Consider the following 16,361-nt stretch of genomic DNA (forward strand, 5'->3'; position numbering starts at 1 on the left):
TTTATGGATTTTCTATCGCCCACCCACCCCAAAGCTAGCATTGCCCACCGAGATTCGTCCATCGTCCACTTTGAAAACCTGTGGTTTAATATTAAAAGTTATTTGCTCACTGATATGGGATATAACAGTTTTTGAAGACACTATAACTGCCGTAGTTAATCAAATCTATAAAATATACCGTGTCAAAAATTGGCGACTATTAAAAAATGTAAAATTCGTAACTCAATTAAAAAACATTATTAATACAAGTAGAGGTTAAAATAGTTATATAGCATATGAACTATAATATAATAAATACATTTATGAAATATTAAGATACCACTACACATTTTATTTTTTGCTTTTGCTGGATTGATTTTTTTATGTATTTTACGTAAAGTTAATATTGTCGACGGATATCAGTCATTCACAGATACGTTATTATACAAATATGCAAAATTACGTGACAAGAATAAGTATAATTAATACAATTTTTATTTACGTGCGTATTATCGTTATCATAAAAAAAGCGGTTTAAGAACGATGCGGCAAAGATAATATAACCTTTAAGTGCATATTTTTTTGTAACGCTAAGAGTATTTATTTGTTTTATATGTTCACAGTGCGTTTGGGTAACTAAGGAATTTTAGGATAAAAAATGGTTTTCAAACTAACCGACGTAAATTATCAAATACCCTTGGGAAGGTGAATGTAAACAAAACTTGCATTATTTGTCAACAGCAAAATGATTCCGTCTGACGCAGATCAAGTATTGCATATGTAGCGTTTACGTAAAAAACACATGGAAGAGTGTTTCTTCATAATGGAAAAAGCGGAGATTATATATAATACAATACAGGCTTGGCCATAAAAATGGGGCACCCCAATAAATGTGTTATATTTTGAAAAATCGTGAAAATATAAATAAAAAACGATTTAGTAGGCTCGCCCTTAGATTTAATTACAGCTGCAACCCTTTTAGGCATACTGTCCACTAATGACTTGCAGGTGGACGGTAACAATTTTGACCATTGCATCTGCAATTATTCTCGCAGCTTAATTTTGGATTTGCAATTGTGTTGGACAACCTTTCCATTTAATTTTTCCTAAAAATTCTCTATTCGAACCGAATTCTCTGTCCGAACCGAAGTTCAACTGAAGTCGGCGAGATCGCCGACTTCCGAGCCAACCTTCATATGTCGTCCGGACGGCGGCCGTGAACGACGTCCGCAAGGCGGCTACTGTCACGTACAGCAAAATGTGCAAAATAATCGCAATTTTTAAATTTTCATATTATTTAAATTACGCTATTGATAATAAAAATTTATGTGGGCACTCACCAATATAATATCAGTGAAAACTTTTCGGTCGTAAATATTCAATTTACGCAAAATCTTTGTCGGCCTTTGCAAAATGCCATAAAGCATAAAAATGATACTTCAGAACACGAACACCACATCTGTGACTATCCTAGAATTTCTCGCCATCGATTCTAAATAAGAATTCGTCATGGTGTGACATTTATACAAGCCGATCTAGGAAAATACATAAGGATACTCGAAACGATTTTTTTTAACAAAATCAAGTACCACTAATTATTTTTTAATTATTTAATTTTATATGAAAAAAATATAATAACGATATCTGTTAGAAAAATATACTATCAAAAATATAATTAATCGCTTTTGGTGCCCTAAAATATTCAAAGATGTCAGTAAGAGTCTGTTGAAGTCCCCGATATGCACGTGACCACGATGCAGCGCTCGTCATGCGTGTTGACCATAGGACGCCTACGCGCATACTGAAATTGACCCGAGTTACTCGTTCTATCTCAGTTTGCGAAAAAACCATATCATTATCCCTCTCACTTTCGTCACTTAACACGCGAGAGAGCGAAAGGGGAAGTATCTCACGGCTCGCGCTCGAAAGTGCAGCTCCAACTTCGGTCCGTTTGCCGACAATGTTATGCTTCCACTTCACTCTCCGAAAGTAGGCGACAGTTGGCCAAGGACGGGAAATATAATGTGAAAATTCGGGCTTACTTCGGTCGAGCTCGGTTGTCCCCGCGCTAAAATCTCTCGCAAGTTCTCCGAGGTCACCGCGAACGGGAGGTAAAGTGGGGGTAATTTATCAACTTCGACCGCCTCCAAAAATTCCCTCGCTTTCCGAAGTTGATACCCGAAGACGCTTCGAGCGCGAGCGGCGAGATACTTCCCCTTTCGCTCTTTCGCGTGACGAGAGAGAGAGATAGAGATGGTTTATCGCAAACTGAGAATTCAATTTCAATATGGGCGTCTTCACGATCGCAGCACTGTTTGGTATTTTTGCCCGATCTGGACGGCCAAAATTATTTCTCCACTTTAGTTGATTCCATAAGTGCTCTTAGTCAAATATATAATATTATAAGTGCTAAAAAATACAATTATTTAAAGTATTTCTTTAATTGTAGGCCCGAGGAATAGGAATTCCGTGTTGAACGGTCGTGCGAATTTCGCCGCGTAGCGTAAAAAAAATAAATTGTATATGTCACAAATTTGCTGTTTTTTATTAAGAAAAAGTATTTGACTAGCATTTTATCATACTCAGTATCGTTTTTTTAAATATGTATATATTTAGTCATTCCAAACAAATTTTTATTTTATTTCATTAGTACGCGATCCACAATTTGACGTTTACTGATTTTACCACGGTAACCATATTATTAAAAAATTATAATCATTACAAAACTGTATTTAAAATTTGACGTTAACATTTCTTTAATTGTAGGCCCGAGGAAGAGGAATTCCGTGTTTAACGGCCGTGCGTAGCGTAATAAAAAAATTTAGCCGCGTAGCGTAAAAAAAAAAAATGTATATGTCACAAATTTGCTGTTTTATATTAAGAAAAAGTATTTGACTAGCATTTTATCATACCCGGTATCGTTTTTTTTAAATATGTGTATATTTGGTGATTCTGAACAAATTTTTAGGTCGTAACTTTCGCGACTAAGCCCCGTCCCATTTTTAAGAATAATACATTTTTAAGGTATACAATGTGTTAAAAACCGCAAAAATCCGCAGTCAATTTTGCGTGTATCATAAAGAGAAAGACCTAAGCTATATATTGTATATAAAATCTCAATTCAGCAAATTGACTTTCCATACTTTTCCTTAAAAAAGAATAGAAATTATTCATTAGTTGCACACTTGAACGTTTCCTGTTTATTATTTATTAGTGACAGTGAAGCCTCGATTCAACATAAAATGTCTTATTTACTAACACTGATCTATTCCGGTGCATTGCAATCATCCACCATCTCCTTTTTCTCCATTTGGCTTTAATTTTTGTTTTGCTTAAAACACGCACGTAATTGTAATACGCGAGAGCACATAGGGCGGTGACAGCAGCGGCATGCACATCCTCCATGTCGGAAAGCGCACACGCGTATGAAATTCCCGGCTGTGCGAACGCTATTCGAAACGGCGACCTTGACCGACTTCGGTCGAACTTCCACTAGGACAACTTTCGGAGAGTGAAGTGCAGGTATTAGGAAGCGCTCGAAGCTGGCTAAGTCGACTGAATTACCCCCACCCGTTCTCGGTAACCTCGGACAACTTCCGAGAGATTTTAGAACGGGCAGAACCGAACTCGACCGAAGTAAGCCACTATATTTTCAGTCCTTGGCCAATCTTGGCCAACTTCCAGAGAGTGTAGTGCAGGCATAAAAGTGTCAAACTCGTTGACGCAGACCAACTTATGCTTTTTCGCGAAGTATCACGGAGCGTTGTCTTGCTGGAATAGGATGGTAGCGTGATCTGTGCTTGGAAATATTTTCCTGTAGGAATCCATTAAAGTGGATTCCAAAATTGAAATATAAATGTCGATTCGGTGACAATAATTGCTCTCACGGACAATTGCACTTAGTGTTTTCGGGCTCACTCTAACCTTCGAGTTTTATTTATTTCTGAAAGCTACAGTTTGTGGCGGACTTTACAACCTTTGAATCCCACATCGTTGTCTTCTTCACACCTTCCGTGAATAAACGGATGGCAATCAACTCGCAGAAACTTCAGCAGCTAGTTTTGAAGACGTTCGACGATTTTTAATGGACTCACGAACCAAGATACGATTTTTCTAGGTAGTAGTCTTTCGTTTTATTCCAGTTTTTGGCTTTGCTTTGTAAGAACGACATACGTTTAACCGTTTCAAAGCATTTTGGACAGCGTGTCGTAAAAAAGTAATGGCAATAGTAAGCAATATGCGAATGCAATTACTTAATTATTAATATTAATTAATTCGCGTTTTTTGGCATTTTTTAAATGTTTATATAATACTCATAATAAATTATTAAATAAAAAAAATTAAAACCACAAATAAAGGCCGAAATCACGCAACTGAACATAACGCTCACTTAAGCGAGAGTAGACAATTAGACCGATCCCTTTTTAAAACTCAAGTGAGCAATTAAAAACGACAAATTCCTTTATATATTTCTCAGAATTACGGTTAAAACTACCTGCTAAAATACTTTGGTCAGACTATGCACTTGTAAAGAGTTACACAACTTTTTAAGGGGTGCCACATTATTATGGCTAAGGCTGAATGTACTTACATATGACTCGAATTTTCGGGGGTTCCGCATATACTATTTTCCCGAGGCTCCGCTAAACCTCCAGCCGCCATTGATTTTACCATGAAAAAGTTAAAGAAATAATAATAAAACGCCAGAGGAGAATTTACAATTACAAAAATACTCTGGCCAAGTATTAAATTGCATTTACCATTGTTTATCGTATCAAGGCCGACGAATGGTAAATATACAGCACAATCGATTTCGTAGCACAAAACGCAGTAAAAGTGATTGTAGGCGATAAAAATACGACTGCAACTAACACGTGTAGAATAAAATAAATGTCGAGTTCCAATGACTTATTGATTCTTGAGATGACTTGTTAATGTTATATTATGATTAGGGATTCCAATCCCGGGCCAAAATTTTGATCCCGGGATTTCGGTATTGCAATTAGTCGATCCCGGGATCCCGGGACCAGTCCCGGGATATTTTTCATGTTATTTTATCGATAAAAATAATTTAAAATGAATAATACAATATATTTTTACATCTGTTTTTTATAACGTACAATGTATAAAGTACGTATAATTTTAGTCTTGGACTTAAAATAGAAAATATTATATTAAAAAAAAAAAAGGGAAGGTCTTATATATTTATTTGAGAAGAAAAAAATGAGCTTTTGACAATGTATGTACATATTATGTACATTCATACACAATTAATTGAAAACATTATTTTGAATAAAACTCACGAAGTAACATCAAAGCATCAAGTGTTTTATCATTTAGCCTTGATCTGATTTTGGTTCCTAAGCAGCCTGCTGCTGAAAAAGCACGTTCAGACTCACAGCCTCAAAGATTCACAGATGACACGTGCAACTCGCGCAAGTTTGTACACGAAATATAACGATGTTGTCAATAATAATTCGATTGTACTTGATAAATCAACCAATCCGAAAAATTCGGGATTATGTTTTATAATCCCGGGACTCATCGGGTATTGAAAATCGTCCGGGATCCCTAATTATGATAAAATGCAATGATGTTAACATCAAACTTAAATAAAAAGTAAAAATGTGTTCATATTATTTTGTTGTCATCTTAAGCATTGAACTGATGCGACGCTGAAAAATAACATCACATAAAATAACGTCAAATAATCATTATTTTATAGTTTTAGCAAATACCAATGATTAAGTATTCGTCCAGGGTCATTTGAATATTTTAGGATTTTAAGATCATTAAAGCTTGTGCCACTCACGATGATCTTTTAAGAGACAAATTAAATATTATGAGTTGTATCTTATTATTTATTCTAGCTAAATAAAGATATAGCGAAATTGCTCAAAATTATACAATAAACACATTATATGATTGTTTATTTGAACAGTCCGTTTTAGTTACTCCTAAACTGAGGATAAAATAGTAAGTAACTAAACATAATAGTATATTTCAGCTTATACGAATATAATTTAATTGTAGATGTTGTAGAAAAGTTTCGATTCATATTGAATGATCATTAAACGCCAAAACAGTACTATCGTAGAGCATCGCTTGTATTATACTTATCAAAGGTGACGCATAATCCGATAAGGATAATCGAACAGAAATCGTCAACTTTTTTATTATTATTGTGTACGATAGAATACAAATATCTTTTGTATAAACATTTCATATAAATCCTCTCTAACAACAATAAGCACTTCGTTTCGCTAAGATTCCAGACAATATAATCGTATTCGGGGACCCTACGAACTAACGTATTGTACAAAACGAGAATTGTCAATAAATTGTTAAAGTGGCACGCGTTCCGCATAACTAAACTAAGCATTCTCGAAATTTATTTACCGCTTATTTTAAGCTAAAATACTACCTCCGGGTAATGAGATCTGAAAAATGTAATAATGTGACCGGGAACCCGGGCGCAGTCGTCGATGTTATCTAGAGTTCATATTAAGACTTTCTGTAACCGCTAAACCGAATTTTGACCAATATAAGAGCGCAAAAAACAATTGTTCTCAGAAGTAAAAAATCGACGTCAATAAAATCGTGCCGTTGCCGTCACAGTGAGAACGCTCGTTACTGAGCGTACAGAGTAACTATGGAGCAATATGCGAGATGCATCGTCTGTCTGCACTGAGAGAAGAGTTAGTTAGTTTGTATTTTGGACTTGACTTAATGAAAGTTCTTATATCATAAGTCATATCATAGCTATAATATTCTTAAAATAGAGTGTACTTTTAAAGTGTTGACAAACTGTGGAGCAATATGCGAGATGCGACGTCTTCTTGTACTTGTTTTTCCCTTTGTATTTTGGCTTTGATTTTATGCAAGTTCTAAAACTATGTATAATGAGTTTAAATTAACTTGGGTTTGGCTAATTCATGTAGGTTAGGTTTGGGTTTGAACAGAAAATGCACGTTTCGCAACTGTCAAATTGTGTTTCATAGATATTTTAAAGCAGTATATAATTTCACTATCAGTTAAATTATATTTTCGCTATTAAAAATATATATTTACTTGTGAAAATATATTTAGACTTCAACATATATGTGCCAGATAAATTATATTTTCACTGGTTAAAATATATATGTATGTATCTACCAGGAAAAATGTATTCCAATATGATTTCACTGAAATGACATATTTAAAAAAATATTTTCGAGATAGATTCGAGACTGTTTTTCATAGATATTTAAAGATAACCAGAGAATGTCTATTATGTCATCTCAGTTTTTTTCAATAGTGGGGGGAGGGGTTGTTTTTTTATTAAAATCATAATATTTCAATTATTGACATGATTTTTTGGCTAAATTCAAGGGGAGGGACAAATACCTGACTGACCTGACAGGGGGAGGGGAAAATTCTACAACCTGCTCCCCCCCCCCCCCAAATGAAGTTTCTGCGTGAAAATGTATTCCAATATTTTCATATAATTAACAAAATTTGAAAATAATGAAGATAAAAAATAAAGGGGGGGGGGTGCAAATAGCAGATTCGTTCTCTCGAGCGCAAACGACTCTAGCTACGGCACTGAACAAAACACAGCTATTCGACTTTTTAACCATTTGCGGATAATATTGCTTTATTCTCATCCAGGTACTCGCAGTTGCGGTCTAGCTATTATTGAACATAATTTTATTGTTTCTGTAAATATTTTTTTTTATGAATTTGAATAATATGTATATAATACTAATATGTTAAAAAGAGACCTTATTTTGTTTTTATGTATTATATCTTTATGTTTTTGCATATTTTTATAAAAAAAATATTCCAAGCCTCAGACGTCTTGCAGCTACCTGTTTGGTTCAAAAGCAAAGTTAATCCGTCGTACGACTCGTACGTGAAAATGTTGAGCGTCGCATCACAATTAGTGCGCTGCGGCCCAGGGGCCATATGCTTAGAGATCGTCGGGCAATTGTGGCGGTCGGTCGTCTGCGTTTTTCGCTTGTCGCTTCGTTATCGGAGATATCTGCGGCCGGGTGCTGTCAAAAGATGTGATCAAGATGCTTCGACGAGTCACCGCAGCGCGGCCGCTGGCCGCTCTGGTCCTTGCTCTGATCGCCGCCTCGGCCGCAGGGTTGGACATATGCAACGAAAGGGGGTGCAAGTGCGACGGGATGAGCAGAGTGACGTGCGAGTGCCGACGCGCGGGCGAGGTATACAATAATATACGTGTGAAAACGCTGCTCGCATTTTGTTGGTCCGACTCACCGATGTTTACACTGTGCGCCTTATCTGTTGCGACACGGCGGGCGTTCCGTTTGCATGTGTGCGATGCGAGAGAAGCAGTGGTTTTTAAAAATTAGTCATAATAACTCACTTACTGCAATAGCGACACAACTTCATTCATTTCTATGAAGATACCATGGCAGAAAATTAGTTATTACCATATATAGCGCCAGAACTTTTATTTTAGTGCCTTAACTATCGGACGTTTGGAATTATTCTGTCTACATTTAGATGTTACTGTTGTAAATATGGAGGACTTTCTAAGCCTACGGCAGTCGTAGGTTCTCTATCAAATATGTTATTATCCTTCCTTATATTTTGCCTTGAAGGTGTAAGACTGAAGTGATATAGCTTTATTTTATTTATCATTGTACATCTTGATACTATCAAGATGTACAATGATAAACAAAATAAAACTCTATCGCAGAAAATTCTAGGTGGTCCGCCATATTTCTCTTCAAAATATCCTCTCGCGCGCACAAAATTATAACTGAAAAAAAATTCAAAAGTTTTCGTAGTATGCTTGTGTTTGCATAAGCTGGTAAAAAACGAAATTTAGAAAAGTTAGAAATTTCGTTAGAAAGAGCGTTTCTCATTCTAAACCAACAATTCTGGAGTTATCCTTCAAATAAAATCTAAAAAAACGGTCTAGAACAGTGGTTCTTAACCTTTTCAAAGTCACGGTGCACTTTTGATCATGGGAAAAAGTGGCGGTGCACCAGAATTAAGAGGTCGAAAAAAATATGTGGACATAATTTTTATTACATATTTTAAAAACATAATAGTTACATACAAAATTACATAAAAAATTTTAATATATTTTTTTAAATTAAATTATATAAAAAAGTTTAGTATTGAAAATAAATTTAGGTAGTTAATTTTGCCCTAGAACAAATTTTTAATGACGTGTTTTAATAAAAATATTTGTATTAATATTTAAAGGTGCTCTTTGGGTGGCAAATCTAAGTGGTGCATTTTCCCCCCTTTGTTTACCCAAAATAACGTTCCTGCTTAACATAATGAAATTTATATGATCAATCAAAAATTAATTATTGTGATACCTGAGCTTGTTGGCTTTTGCAGATATCAGAAATATTAGGTCGAATTCATGGTTTAATTTTTTTTCGGTCTTTCTCGTTTTTAGTTTTCATATTAGTTGTTGTTGAGAAACCAAGCTCACACAAATATGATGTTGAAAACTGTCACAAAATTTTCAGTGCCTTCATGTAAAGAACTCAATATTCCTCTTGGACAGTAATCCAAAAATTCTTCATAGTTATTTCGGAAAATTTAATTTTTAGAGTACGATCAGTCGATAATGAGACTAATTTGATGACAATTTTTTCTTCCAATATAGTTAAATGTTCTATTATTGCGGAAATAACTCCCTCGGGAATGTTTTCGTTAAGTGAAGGGAACATATCTACTTTTTTTTCTATAATTCGATTTTTCCAAAGAGTTATTTTTTTCCGAAATCCTGTCAATTTGTCAATGGATGTCATGATTTTTTTCTTTTTTCCTTGAATGCTTGTGTTAACGTTATTTAAGTAATTAAAAATATCTGCTAAATATGCCACTTTAGCATACCAATCATTATTCTTAAGACATTTTACAAAATCATCCATACATTCATTTCGAAAAAAGATTAACAAGTCATTCTTAAGTTCTATGAATCGGCATAAAACTTTACCCTTAGATAACCACCTGACTTTGGTGTGAAAAAGCAAACACTCGTACATAGCTTCCATAGAAATGCAAAGTTTTTTAAGCATGCGTGTTTTTAAAGGTCTCGATTTTATGAAATTCACTATATTTACAACTTGATCTAGTACAGGTTTTAGTGCTGCTGGTAATGTTTTCGAAACTAAAGATTCTCTATGTGCGTAGATATAATATTAGATTTTCTTGTCTTTGCAAGGGTTACAAATCCTTTAAATGAGTCTACCATTGAAGGAGCACCATCCATACAAATTTTTACACATAACTCCCATGATATTTTAAATTGTTCTAAATATGATCAAAAACATCTGGTCCTGTCGTATGCTCGGTAAGTTCTTTGCAGCATAGATATTGATTCACTATTTTGTTTTAATTTATGAAACGAACGAATCCTAGTATTTGTGCCTTACCGCTAATGTCAGTAGATTCGTCGACTTGTACAACAAAATATCGCTTGGAAAGTTTATCGTTAACTGTTTTCTTTATATCATCCGACATATTTAATTATTTTTTTTATTGTATCGTTTGAACGAGGAATTTTCATAATTTTCTTTTTTGCTTCATCACCAAACATAATTTTTCCTATTTCCCAACATGCAGGTAAAATTAGAGACTCTGCTATAGTATGTGGTTTTAATTGTACAGCAATCTTGTATGACGCCAGTTGTGCCTTATAGGAAATTTTAACAGTTTTTTCAAAATATTTCGCTTGTTTATTTTGCATGCTTAACAATCTTTACTTTTTGATGCTTAACAATCGGCGTGCTTCGTAGTGAAGTGGCGATTTAACTTGTCAGGATACATCGCGCTATTGGACAGTTTTTTCTCCACATACAACACATAGTGGAATGTGATATCTTTCCTCATTGATGCTAGTAAAACTGAAACGTAAATATTCTTCAGAATACTGTCCATTAATTTTTTTGATTTTACTGGATATATTTTCTTTTGTATGAGACGTATGATGTCTAGTAACATCGTCACTACTTCTTCCACTTGTACTCCCAGTGTCGTTAATATTTTGGTCCGATTCTCAATTTCGTTTGGTAATAAATTTATCCATTGTGGGGTATCACGATTATAATAAAATATAAATTGCTTGAAACATTAAGATTTTACTATTTTGCGGGTTTTTGTTTTTACCAATTTTCTCGCGGTGCACCGGTTAAGAACCACTGGTCTAGAATATACCCCGAAAATACTTAAGTGTATAATTTCTGTGTATAAATATGTCATTTATTTACATGTGATGTATAAATGTTTCGGTGAATGTGTTATATATTTCACTAGCGAAGTCCAAATACATTTTAAGTATTAAATATAGTATGTAGTATATACATATATTTATACTTGCAAAAATATAATTCAACTAATAGGCGCTAGTGAAATTATATGCTGCTCTAAAAAGTCTATGAAATTTAATTTAATTTGTTTAATTTTATTTTTCACTGAAGTTATATTTTAATCAATTTTTGACTTGATAAACGACTTGTAAGACGAGCAGTGCATATTGCGTCATTTTTTCCTAGCTTAACCGATGATTATATTTTCAGTGAAAACATATCTTTTGTAAAATAATACGTCACTCAAAGTCCTCCACAGGGAAGTCATTTGGGGGAGGCAAGAGGGAGCATCTTTCCCCCTTGAATTTAGCCAGAAAAATTCATGTCATTTAATGATATACTATGAATTTAATGAAATTCAAATTATAAAAAAACGACCACTAAATGCCTAGCTGATTCTAAACCAAAAATCTCTAAAAGAAAATCTAAGGAAATCTATCACAAAAATAATCACATCGTAATACATTTACACCGGTAGATAGATATTTTTACTATTGAAAATATAATTTATCTGGCAGATGCTAGTAAAACTATATAATTTCAACTTTTCCATACCTCATGTATAAATGTTTCAATGAATGTGTATTTTTCAGTGCAGTTATATGTCGCTAGTGAAGTCCAAATACATTTCTATCTGTAGACATATATTTCTACTAGCGAAAATATAATGTTGAATTGTAAATGAAATTATATGCTGCTACAATTCAATTTGCAGTTCAAATCCAAATCTAACCTACACGAATTAACCAACCACAACTTGACCTGATGAAAGCAACATTTAAAACTTATCAAAATAATGCATGAAAATAGATAATTGCAAATTGTCAACATATTCACGATATTAGATTTTTAAGCTGTGTCGTTATTGTAACTAATTTGATTATTAAACTATATTATCTTATTAGATTTAGCAAATTTAGTACGTAATTTATTAATTTGTATACTTTATTATAAGTTTTTTGTAATGCACTCTAATTTATTGCTAATATGTTTTGTTATAAATTTTAATATTTTTTTGTTGTACTTTATCTATATTTATTATTGACTTTTCGCTCGCAATCTTTCATTTGTGCTTTCTAATGAATTAAATGTGTTTAAAACTTCTGTAGAAGTTTCAAACACATATTAAAAGTAATGTAATGTTTTTAGCAATCGTAGTATTAATTTTATTTTAATATTAAGCTCCATATTGCTAATAAAGTTATAAATTAATATTAAAATAATTGGCAAATTTTTGCAATAATACATTTGAACTGAACTTTTTCCTTATAAATATAATAAACTGTCAGATAATCAATTAGCAATATTAAACGATTTAAATCAGCATAATTATTGGGTCAGTAGTTTTAAACAATGTAATTAATTAAGGGTTAATGTTTATATGGGGGGTTTTGCGACATTAATCATTAATTGAGAGGTCACCATTATGACAACTTGAACAACGAAAAGAGGAATCTCTCATTTTTCTCGAGAAATTATCTAAAAGAAACACTTAGGTGAGGCAGATAGTTGATACCCCCTACGGTTAGTTATAGCAAATTTGTTTTTATCTAAGCGCGCAAATCACTAATAACTTCTCACTCAGTTCAAACGCAAAACATTAATTATCCAACAATAACATAATATGAACTTGCCTCACTTGCAAAATCAACGGCACATATGTTTAATATTGAGAAAATATTAAAACTAGAGTGTGAATATATTTTAATTTATTTTTGTGTCCTGCTAATTTTGAAATTAATTAAATTTCCGTGTAAAATTTTTAGTATTATGATATAATACAATACTTCAGAGCAAAGCTTCAACACAAATAATTTAACCTTATCAATCGAAAGCCGAAATGTTTATTTTTTTATCCTGAGCAAAAAATATGTATTTATTTAATTTTTAAATACAAAAAAGTAAAGAATGTTCCGGGTGAGCAATTTTCGTGTGAGCATTTGTCTTGTGATCAATGATCACTGAACGGTAAAAATTTAATATAAAATATTTTTGTACAAAAATCACATATAATCTTTTAAATGGTATTGTAATCGTATAAGTAATAAAAAAAATAGTTTTTTTACTGTCGCAATCATAAATGTTTCTGACCGTTTAATGCAAAGCTACCGACCATTTATTAATTTATCTTAATAGCAAAGCTTTAAATAGATTTATTAATTAAGTTTCATCATTTAAATGTAGTTAAAAGTGATTCTGTAATTGTTTATTAAAACAAAAACACGATCACTGAATTTTTAGCATTAGCCACGATACACAATACTGTTATTAATAGCAGCGATTACTTTAATGTATTTACGATTTATTTTTTCCATTAGGAACTAGTGATACGTCCTGAGGGTCCATACGGAATGCTTTCTACAGCTACTCAACTTGACGTATACAACTGTTCGAGGGTCTATATAAAAACAAATTCTTTCAACAATCTACGCGAGCTTATTAGGGTAAGGTTCGTCAACATCCCCGACTTGATCGTATACGGGAATTCGTTCAACTGGTATCCCGATTACAAATACGTCACGGACATCCAATCGGGACTGCAGATTGTGGTCGAAAATTGCACCATGGTGGAGCTTCCTTCGTATTTGATCAAAGGCAGGATAGACAAGGTGTCTCTGAAAGGCGTCAATATACACTGGATGAAGCCGTATTCATTTTCCAGCATAACAAATATGAAAGACATCGAGATAACGGATTCGATTATCCACAACGTGGAGATACAGGTGTTTAAAAAATTCAGCGTTGACAACTTCGTGTTAAAGAACAATACGTTTCCAGAGCTTCCGAGTAGGTTGCTTTCAGACATTAACATCAGCAACTCTCTGACATTAGACGGCAATCGGATTAAGATCGTGAAGAGCAACTCTTTGCTTGTGAGAGTTACTAGAAAAGTCAGCATAGTGAACAATGTGATCGATTTGATGGAAGGAGAGCCGTTTCAAATGATCGTTAGCGGAAATGTCATAATTGGTAATAACATCATGAAAGAACTGCAATCAAGAGTCTTTTCCAGCATCCAGGTTTTGAAGGAAGTGCGAGATCGAGGCAAGAAGAACTTAAAATTCTTCAACAACACGATAAGTTACTATAAATACGACTCACTGATAATGGACGTGGAAAGTTTTGACTTAACTCTGGATAAAATCTACATAAATCACACGTGCGTATGTGCCGAGTTAAATCTGTTCCGTGACGCTGACATGAACGATCAAATATATTGTTTGGAAGATAATAATTATAAGAACTTGAACGAATATAAATATATCAAGTGTAGCAGCGGCGGCTTAGGAACGGTGGTTATAGCTGTTATTACTACCACAACCATTATAGTCATATTAGCAATAGCAGCTATTATAACCTTTATTTTTATTAAATATTGTAAGAAGCGAAAGGTCGAAGCGAGTGCTACTAATAAAACCTCAGATGTTATCAGACCCGATGGGAAAACATACAAAGAAACGGAGTTGTATGTAATACTTGAAAAGGCAGAGTTATTAACTACTAATTTGTGAAAGGTAATGATGAATTTTCGATGTTCTTTATATTTTGATATAATACAATTCTAACATAAAAATTTTTCGTTCACATTTCAGGCAACGATTGCGATATGATTCGACCAACTTCTTTCAACAGATGATCTTTCAAGTTGCGACAACAATGTGAAAATTTGGTCAATTTAAATTAGCAACTGTAATGATCTAGATCAAAACAGTTAATGTAATTATTATACATAATATCCAGATACAATTTATTTTAAGCATGTGAACTACTGAAAAATTCTTATGCAGTATTTATGATATTTTCCTATTTCATGTACTGTTCAAGTACTGCTAGCATATCGTGCCAATCTAAACAAATCTATTCACACGCTTTGACGGGGTTTATTTCTAGTTGGAATTCCTAATTTGTGAAGATGTGTTGATCACTAAACTTCACTTAAGTGATTTTAACCTACGGGTATATGAAGTTCATCACTTCGAGTATCAAGGAATTACCACATTGGCTTTTTGAAGAAGCGCATTGCTTGCCATTGTGTTGTGTCAAATATTTAAAAATTAGTTACTTACTTAAACGGCACTGAACGATTCAGGACTTGGCGTATATCAGGAGGACGCTGCAGTGAAAACCCCTTGGATAGTATTGAGTTCTCTAATTGGGTTTCGTTGAAGGGCATCCAGCACAGCAATCTTTGAATTTCGTTCATCTCACCGATTGACGATGAAGATCCAATTTCTGATAAAATATGCAGACGTGATTTTATATCCGTAAAATTTAAACGAGCCGCCAATGTTTACCAGTATTATTGCGACACTTACCAGGGTATAGAGGCATCAAAGAGTTCATCATTGAAGCTGCACACATTCCGCCGATGTACGCAAGTTCCATCTCCAGTTTCGCGAATGCGCTATGACCCGATCCTTCTTCGGACGAAATCGGGATATCTTCCAGATCCTCGTAGCCGATTACTAAGCATTTGAAGCCAAATCTAAAAGTTAAGATTATAATTTGTAACTTATTTATACTAGTCAACGAAACATGTAATAGTTTTCGTTATATTATATTAAATATATGAAACAGCAATTATTACCGATTGGCGTTTTCATTTTTGTCGTATTCGGTAGCAGTCTCCATTGAGAAAAATACTTCATTGCCGGGGACTATTATCGTTTTCTTCGGCCAGTCTTCTTTCCTGAGAATATTAAGATACGTTTGTATAATTATATTTAAGTAGTTGGATCAAGAATCTAATTCTAAAATCTTTCATCTGCCGCCTACATGATATCTTTTTATTTAATTTTTTTTTTATTACAAATCTGACCATCATGACTTGACAGGTTTCCCAGTGCATAATGGCCGTTAAATACATAATAAATACACAATTAAACATAAAAAAAAACTAAAATAGAAGAGCATAATAATACATAAACTTCTCACAGCTATCGCCAAAACATTATTGTGTTAGGCAGCTCCATGATAAGCTGGATGGCTTGTGCAAAAGGAGCATTTTCAAGTCCTGGCCGCGACGGGCAAAAGGGA

General features: G+C 33.6%; 2 protein-coding genes across 2 annotated transcripts in view; one reads left to right on the top strand and one right to left on the bottom strand.

Annotated features, from left to right (window-relative positions):
- hiw (MYC binding protein highwire) overlaps positions 1-16,361 on the bottom strand; it is a 93,500-nt gene that overhangs the window by 49,601 nt on the left and 27,538 nt on the right. The window contains exons 26-28 of the mRNA XM_088187769.1: positions 15,913-16,014; positions 15,641-15,810; positions 15,392-15,557 (exon numbers count right to left, since the gene is read on the bottom strand). Coding sequence (XP_088043895.1) covers positions 15,392-15,557; positions 15,641-15,810; positions 15,913-16,014 — 438 coding nt within the window. The remainder of the gene's footprint in view (positions 1-15,391; positions 15,558-15,640; positions 15,811-15,912; positions 16,015-16,361) is intronic.
- On the top strand, positions 7,933-15,915 carry LOC148234321 (uncharacterized). Its single transcript, XM_088187775.1, has 3 exons — positions 7,933-8,189; positions 13,643-14,839; positions 14,918-15,915. The coding sequence occupies exons 1-2, from the start codon at positions 8,037-8,039 to the stop codon at positions 14,834-14,836; spliced, it is 1,347 nt and encodes a 448-aa protein (XP_088043901.1). The 5' UTR covers positions 7,933-8,036; the 3' UTR covers positions 14,837-14,839; positions 14,918-15,915.

This window comes from Plectrocnemia conspersa, unplaced genomic scaffold (genome assembly GCF_051122295.1).
Source record: "Plectrocnemia conspersa isolate PC_06_02 unplaced genomic scaffold, ASM5112229v1 ptg000006l, whole genome shotgun sequence".
Lineage (NCBI taxonomy): Eukaryota > Metazoa > Arthropoda > Insecta > Trichoptera > Polycentropodidae > Plectrocnemia > Plectrocnemia conspersa.